We start from the raw sequence: 9,060 nt of genomic DNA, 5'->3' as shown, positions 1-9,060 counted from the left end.
CTTCATTCATTTTGGTGAGCTGTTCTGAGCGATCACCTGTTGACTTCATCATGTCTGAGATGTCACTTTTGAGTTGGGCCTTGTCCTTCGTGATCTGATCAAGTTTCTCATCCCCAGCCTTTAGCTTCCTCTCCAGGCCTGAATGTGAGAAACACAATTAAATCTACTAGTCAGTCCCTGAACAAGAACACACGCCGTTTTGTTACAACATACGCATATTTCCCACACAATGGACATGTCAGTAAAGACAACTTTCCCACACAATGGACATAAACACAACTTTATCACCAAGGAGAGCAATAATGGTGATATTTTGTGATTTTTTTATCATCACGTGTCCCCTTTTTAACCAGGCATATTCACACTTACACCGGTGTTTTATGGAATGAAAAATAACCCATAAGGAAGACAATTCATTGGAATTTACTCACACTTTACTCAACTAGAACAAAAAAACAATGTCACATAAATGGTGACTTGTACTGTGTGTGTGCTGTACGTTAAACACCACAATTCTGGCCAAAGCTCTGACCTGCAAGTTGGCTCCTTAGAGCCTCTGATTCATCGGAGAGAGATGTGCATTGCTCCTCCTTTTTGCCAAGCTTCTCAAGCAACTCTGAAAGAAGGAGTTGAATTCAGATTACTTCATGTATCTACAAGTAAGATCTGTCAAACAAAAAGGGTATGAAAGATCAACCCAAGTAAATACATTTACCTTGCATAGTTTGTGTTGATTTAATCTTCTCATCTGTGCTTTCTTCCAGTTTTTGTTTCTGAGGAAATAAAAAAAGTTATTAGTATGTGTGTGCATGCTGGAATGTGTTGTTCCAAGACACACCTCAAAATTACTCACAATTCATAATGAGACATCCAAGTTATGCTTATACTAAAGACTGAAATTATGGTTTATCCATGATGATATAATAAGTCAAAACCTCTATAGGCATCTAGCCTCTTGAAGAATGTGTCACCACCATGTGATGAATCTTTGTAGCACAACATTGCATTCTTTGTAGCATTCACTAGCATGCTGATGATGCTATGCTCTTCCTTACCTGAGCTTACCTTAAGTCCTATCCCAACAGTCATGCCACCCATGCCCAACCCCTGGCTCCTCACCACCCTTCTGTAGGCCCCATAACTCACCAGCTCCTGCTCCAAGGAGCTCTTTTCCTGCTGAACAGAGGTCAGGCTGTGCTGCACAGAGAGAAGCTTCTGCTGCTGTCCTTCCAACTCAGAGCTTAACTCGTTGAACTATAGCACAGGCCAGATGGTGACACCATGCATGGACATGGAGGACATTTTGAAGAAAACAAAATGACAATAAGTGAACAAAATAAATATGGAGGAAAGGGTAATAATGAATAAAAATAAATTCAAGTAAGGAATTTGATGAAAGGGATAAGCTATAACAGATAGTATCATACAGATGTATTCCATGATCAATTGGCAAATGTGTTAGTTATGACATATGGGATTGGATATACATTTGGAGATTGAAATGGTGATTGACAATGGGAAGATGGATGTAGGCCCACCTTGACGCCCTGTGAGCGGGCCTGGCTCTGGGCCTCCTCCAGCTGGGTCCTCAGGCTCTGGAGCTCAAATAAGCTCCAGAGCCTGAGGTCCTGAATTTCCTGGGAATTCAGGGCCTCCATAGCTGCCATAGCTGCCACCTGCTCTTGGGCCTCTCTGGCTCTGTCCTGGACCTGCTGGACTAACTTTGCTTCGTTGTCTTCCAGCTCCTTTACCTTCATCTCAGCAGCATGCAGTTTGCCCAGCACATCCTCCATCTCCACCAGGTGCTGCTCCTCAGCACTCTCCACACTGGTCCGCAGAGACTCATCCAGATGCTCCTTCTCTTCTGACACAATCAGCAGCTGTGATTTTAGCTCCTCTGTCTCCTGTGCCAAGACTGCAGCCCCTGCCCTGTGCCTGGCCCCTGCCTCCTCCAGCGCTAACTTGTGGTCCACCTTCAGCCTCTCCAAGGCACTCTTGGTCTCTACTAGCTCTGTCGCCTGGGCACCTTCCCCTTTGCTGAAGGACACCTTCAACCCCTCCATTGCTTGTTGGTGAGAGGCAATGGCAGATTCCAGCTTAGAGCGCCACAACTCTATGATGTCTGCATTTTCCTTCTCACCTTGGCTCAGGCGCATTCGCAACTGCTCGTTGTCACCGGAGAGCCTCCCGGATGAAGCCTGAAGCTGGGCCAGTGCTTCACGGTGGGCTTTCTCTTCAGCCCCCATCCTCTCCTTTAGCTCAGTCAGCTCACCCTGTTGATTGGCTTCCTGAGAGGCCAGCTGAGCTCTTAGTGTGATCACCTCCTCAAGAAGAGGTGAGGCAGTGGAGTCAGCACCCTCAGAGACCTGTTGGGACTCCAGACGCAGCCGCAAGTCGGCCACTTCCCTTGTCCGCAGAGAGAGGTCCCTCTCCAGCTCCATGATGCGGGACTTCTCGGACACCGTGGCAACCTATAGGACAGGACAACTCTGGCTCAAAATGAGTGTGTTCTGTATACACTTGCAAGACAAGGTAACTGCTGAATATCCCTGGCATCGCGCAAGTCTTTGAGGAAGGGTCTGTATTGAGTTTAAATAGGGCCCTATACAAACACGTGGCAGAGAGGTCCATCATAGCAGTAGTATAAGTACATCAAATGACACTCTAATCCCACATTTGTAATATAGGATGCCTGTTCCTAATGTATTGCGCTGCCCTCTAGTGGATATAGTTTGGTGGTACCATATCAGTTCTCACACAGCACACCTCTGGTGTTTTGAACTTCACCCCCCAGGAGCTGCAGTGTCTCCTGGTTTTCATACTTCGAATTAGATCTGGAAACCCAGACGTGTACACTCTCAGTGATTCATTACATCAATTGAAAAAAGAAAACCAGCAGAGACTGTGGCCCTTAAGGATTGCAGTTGAATGCCCTTACCATATTGGTTGTGATACACCTAAGGGAGGAACACATTGGCTAGGAATAGGAGCAGGAGAAAGACTTGCAAGAGATGGGGAACCCCAGATAAGCAGGCTGGGAGGGTCAGGTGTCTGAGACACAGGATAACTGGGAACAAGGGGGGGTTGGGGATAGGGAAACTGACTGGCTACTCAGCAGCACCAGCATCAGGGCTTAAAGTGGGGGAAAATGCTGCGCCTGAAACTTTTTCTTGGGGAGGGGGGTCACAGTTTGAGATATTGGGAGAGCGGGTACAGAAGACAGCTTCTTGTCTCAATGTTTAAATGCATTAATACTATTTTATAGTCAATACAAAATATATGTCTCAATGTTAAAATGCATTAATACTGTTTTATACTCAATACAAAATAAACGTAATGCTTTGTACTACTAACATACATACACCTAGACTAGAGACTGTCATCATTCTCTCCTAGTGGGAGATCTTACCTCACAGATGAGGACAGTGGGTGAGTCTTGGTCTGGTTGACCGAGGTCTGGGTTTCCCACAGGGTGGGTCAGGACACACGCCTGAGTCACTGGCAGATCCTCCACGCCGTCCACGGTCAGGACTAGTAATATCAAACATGATTATGTTTATTGGTAGGGTTTCTAGAATGTTCTACAGGCTACATAGGTGGTTCACAACAACACACAAGTGTTGTAATCATTTCTGGGGCCTCATTTATAGAACGTGCTTAGATCAAATGTTGATCTTACCCGTGTCGTACGTAGAAAACCACGTCAACGTAGTGATTTATACAATTTCAACGTGAGTCAATTTGTCCGTGGAAACGATCGTAGCTCGACGTCGAGTATTCAACTTGCTTACGCACATTACCTACTGGTTATGCGGAGTTATTACAGGCATGTGAGCCGCACTGCCTACTGTAATTCATGCAAGTGGCTCGTAATAAAATTAACGATGTTGTTATCAGCCGAGAAAATGAGTTTAATTCAAGATTTAAAGGGAACTGATGTTTATGATTGTATCTCAGTCTTTCTTTATAATATGCCTCCGGAGCTGTCTATCTCTCTTCAACATGCCTAGTGCGTTCCACAACGGACCTTGCCCGGCCACGCGCTCAATTATACTGGATTTACCCGGTGTCTGGGAGTGAGCAGCCATATAAGAATAAGACCATTATATTATTACAGTATAAGCAGCACTCGATAAAAACAGTCAAAATCGCCCCCCCCCCTTTCCATACTTTATGTCATTTTATCAATGAACGTGGTATTACTGCTATTTCAAGGTGCGAGGGGGCACGGCACGCACACATGCAATGACATTTTTACCAAGTTACTGACACTGAAGTCACTGACGCTGTGGGGATGCTAAAATTGTCCTCTTATGATCAAATCCACCACCTCCCCTGATTTTCTTTTACAACTTGAGTAGAGTATTTAAGCATGTGCCTGGTTAGTTGTCATGATCAAACGTTTCAAATGCAACTTACAGAGAAGCCACCCTTCTCTGCCCTCTCCCGCTTCCAGACGAACGGCTACCCTATATTATATTATATTATATTATAGCACTTGTCTTAATTCAGCCGCTTTTTTTTTTTCTTTTCTTTTTTTTCCTAGCACCAGGGGAGCCCCCCTCCCAAATGTCGTTGTTTGGTACCTGTACTATATCAATGACAATAAAGACCATTCATTCATTCTGTGGTAACCTAACTAATGAATAATGGGAATGCCATTCATTCATTCATTCATTCATTCATAGAAAACCGACAAGGGTTGCGTTCGTAAAGTCGTTCTGATAGCGCCGGAGCGCACACTGGGTTCAACGTCCATAAAGGGACCGAGTAATTAGATTGGACGAGAGGCATTCCCATGAGTGCTGGTCAGATTTCCAGAGCGTGTTTACGAACGCACCCGAGAGCAGCGAGCTAACGTACCGTAGCTATGGTAACACAGAGGACATGGCTAGCCAGCTAACGTTAAGACGTGGATGTTGTAACGTTAACTAACTACAGATACCTGAGACCAATACCAATTATAACAAATAACTGACGTTTGAAAAATAACTGACATCTGAAAAATAACTGACATTTGAAAAACAACTGATATTTCCGCTGTTTCGCCTTGGTGGGGAGTCTAAAGATAGCCTCTCTCTTAACAACACGACCGCCTGATATGTATAATCAAATGTGATATGTAATGTAGATATGATTGATAACCTGCAGTGTACATATCTACTTTTCCCTTCTTGTTTTTAGTTTTTTTTTTCCTAGCACCAGGGGAGCCCCCCCTCCCAAATTTCGTTGTTTGGTACCTGTACTATATCAATGACAATAAAGACCATTCATTCATATAATTGAGCCGCTATCACAGGGCGTTAATACAAACCTCACCTGCGTTCATTTTACCTGCGTTGGTATTTATAGAAGGAAGCACGCAACTTTAAACCATCTCAGCCCGTTTTATAAATAATTGTTCACGTCCGTTTAGAAAAATGTGCTTACGTGAAAGTCAAAGATGAGATGACGTTCAAGTATTTTTTTATTTATTTTTATTTATATATGAGGCCCCCTGAACTAATAAATGCACTTTATAGTGGGTTGATGTTATGTACTGTAACGTGATTTGTAAAATTCGAGCCATGCTTGCCGTAGCTAAATTACCATCCAACTTTGTCCACTCGGTGGACTAGAAGGAATAATGACATTGACATTTCGTGAGCTTAGAATGATAAGGTTCTATCTCCGTTTAGGGCAGTTCAGAGATAACTGTAACCTACCTTCCTCCTCAGTGATAATAACAGGGGCCTCTTCAGAGCCCCAGGTTTTATAGATGTAGTAACCAGCAGCGGCTGCCAGGCCAGCCACACAGACACATTTGCGTCCTCCCAGCTGGTTTAGAACACAACTCATCTTTTAATTAATCGTCTCTCTCTCTTGTTAGCTATACTTCTTACATCTCCTACTGAAATGAAAGACTGTCTGAAACTGCGTTCCTTTGTTTTGACTATAGAATCATATGACATCACTGAAATGTCACCTTTTATGATGTCACAATGTACAGATCACAAGTGTTTGACAGCTCTCTCTCTAAGAGAAACTAAATCCTACATCTGTGGGGGTCGCTAATAATACATGACCACAACCATTATTTGATCAAAAATGTAAATGTAATGAGTATTATTTATATTTATTTATATGAGAAATATTCTAAAATAAACACGTTTTCCAAAAGAACTACACGCACCAGCATTAATCTCCTGTGAATGACAGTATGCCTTTGACTGCCTGCACTTTACCACCAAGACACTATGGGGCGCAGTAGAATATTGTGCAACAGCAGAATATGATCGTTGAGAGCTTGCGAATGTGAAAACACGATTATTGAGGAGAAAACATTCCGTAGCTAGGCACGTACGCAAGTTGAAATAATCTCTGTAAGACGTTCAGTTTCTTGATCCGCCATCTGTATGTGCAATATATTATCCTCGTCCATATAAAAAGAAGGACTATCACACTCACTGTTCATATTATTGGTTTATTTACCAAAATCTTCACAGCACCAGCAAACTCCTCAATACTGTGGTATCCATCAACTTGTCTGAAACAACATTCGCGCCAAAACGGATATTTATACATAAACGTTACGTGATATATATATATATATATATATATATATACATAAACGTCACGTGTTACACATGTCACATGTACAGATAACAATATAACCTTCACAATAAATGTGCACAAGGCACTACAACACAAATATGTACCATGAATGTACACTCATCCTAACACATGAGAACACACATCCCAACACCCCCACTTGTTCTCATCATCTGAAGCCGAAAATGATGATACCCATATTAGTTTCCAAAGAAAAAACTCTTGAATTTTCTGAACTTAAACTTAACTACTGGCTTTGTAAGTGTATCTGCAGCCATGTCTTCTGATGGACAGTAAACAATATCTATTTTTCCTTCACTGAGTGCATCACGAATAAAGTGATATTTTACATCAATGTGTTTGGACCTGTCTGTTCACTGGGTTCTTACTTAGTGCGATGGCTCCCTGGTTGTCTTCATAAATCTTTGTACAACACCAATTAAACTTTACCTCCCGATGTCACAGCTTGACAAACTAAACGAAACAGTTGGATAGCGATAATACGATAGCTTTAAATACTGTAGACTCTATTATCCATGCCGTTTAATAGTTGAGTTAGATACATGCTTTCCTGAGTAGTGGTGGCTAGACTGACGTATTCAGCCTCACATGTCGAGAGTGCTACAGTGGGTTGTTTCTTTGACTTCCAAGATATGGCAGGGCCTTGTTTTGTCAGGCTAAAACAGTACCCTGTAGTACTACGTCTATCTTCCACAGAAGATGCCCAATCAGAATCACTATAAGCTATAAGACTTAAGTCTTCATCAGATTTCTTAAAGCACAACTCATAGTCACTTGTCCCTTTTATGTATCTCAAAACATGTTTAGCAGCTACTAGGTTCTCTGCTTTTGGGTTTGCCAGTGTTTGTGATAGTTTACTAACTATCCAGCTAATATCTGGTCGGGTACAAGTCATAGCATAGATTAAACTGCCTATAATCTTTGCTGGTGTCACTCTCCTCGTTTCGGTCACCTTCCACTTTTAGTTCACATGGTGTATATCTAGGTTTACAGTTTGACATTCCAAATCTATCAAGCATTTTTTTGGATGTATGTTTTCTGATTCATTTTGATTTCCTCTCCCTTTTGCTCATACTGAATGCCCAGGAAAGATGATATTTTTCCCAGATCCTTCATATTAAACTGGGCTTTCATGTTTTCTAAAACTCTTAAATGTCACATTTCTTAATCATTTGAACACTGTATCACACTCACCCCACAATGCTTATCAAATCGAGCAAACAACATATCAAATAAGCTAAATCCAAAAAAGAAACTGTCATACAATAGCAATATAATAAATGACACTTCTAAGTGATTTTCCTCTACGTGTCTTTAGGCATATTCCACCTAGCATACTTAATGAAAATGCAATGAGTCATTATGGAGGAATACCACATGGGAAGAGCCACACAGAACAGTGTCATGAACAGTGCTAACAGAAGGACACCAGTCCCTGCAGCCCCCCAAAGGCAACTCTCTGTTGGTGCAACTTAAGCTCCTGGCCGTCACAATGGCAGATGGGGTAAACCATGCCATGAAGTGGAAAATAGACCTCTTGTGTTTTTAATGGCAAAGAAGACTTCAAGCAAGACTATGCGGTCTGCTGCCAAACTCACCAAAAGTGAAGCAGAGGCAAGTGTTGAACAATTGTACCATGCCAGCCCACTCAGTGTGAACGGTGTAAAAGCAATATTGAAATGGTATCATATAACCAAACTGGTTTTATAATTTTAGTATAGTACTTTCATTTGCAATAACAGACACCGTCATGTTTAATTACATGTTTAAAATGTTTAAAACTATTATTATTTTTTTTACATTTTTTATTTAAATTTCTTTATTTTCAAATATGAATGACATTTTAAAATGTATGGACATCTTTGTACATTTGTGTTGCAATCTTCTTATGTCAAATGTGGATTAGAAAAGACAAATGTCAAAACAAAAAATAACTCAATGCTGCCATCTTGTGTTAAGTTTAGGTCAACCTTAAAGTTGTGCATTACACATTTAGTGCTAAGACAGCTTGCCATCATTCCTACAAACTCACCTCACAGCGCATTGTTGACAGATTGCAGTTCATTGACAGTTAAGTCTGCGTGCAGCATGGGTTCCAGTCTTTCCATTTTCTTATTGCAGTATAAGTAGTTACTGAAGACCAACAAGTTACCATTGTTGCTCCTGCCTGTCCGCATTTCATCAAACCATAAAGAAATGCAGCTGTCATAGCACTGAATGAGGTGAAACTGTAGGCGTGACAAACTGAATGACGTCAAATTGGCATGACATAAGCTGAATCTTATGTTTGCGTACATCCCCTATAATAGGGGCCCGATTACAGGCACCTCTGGGACATGAGGATGCCTCTAAGGGTGGGGGTGCAAACATGTTTGTGAGGGTGGTAGGATGTCTGTAAACTGGAGGTATGTCTGTAGTGGAGGGGGCAGAGGGAGCTGCTGAACTACA

The 9,060-nt window shown here is 41.9% G+C and overlaps 1 protein-coding gene across 1 annotated transcript; it reads right to left on the bottom strand.

Annotated features, from left to right (window-relative positions):
- Nucleotides 1–427: 427 nt before the first annotated feature.
- On the bottom strand, nt 428–5,838 carry LOC308171163 (uncharacterized protein; the record flags this gene model as incomplete). Its single annotated transcript, XM_080546019.1, has 5 exons — nt 428–442; nt 1,066–1,254; nt 1,539–2,471; nt 3,410–3,531; nt 5,706–5,838. 5 exons carry the CDS (start codon nt 5,836–5,838, stop codon nt 428–430), a joined length of 1,392 nt encoding a protein of 463 aa, XP_080402145.1.
- Nucleotides 5,839–9,060: the final 3,222 nt, after the last annotated feature.

The sequence above is a fragment of the Nansenia antarctica genome (genome assembly GCF_963989245.1).
Source record: "Nansenia antarctica genome assembly, chromosome: 15".
NCBI lineage: Eukaryota > Metazoa > Chordata > Actinopteri > Argentiniformes > Microstomatidae > Nansenia > Nansenia antarctica.
The sequence above is the reverse complement of the archived record's forward strand: the minus strand, read 5'-3'. Positions and strand labels throughout refer to the sequence as shown.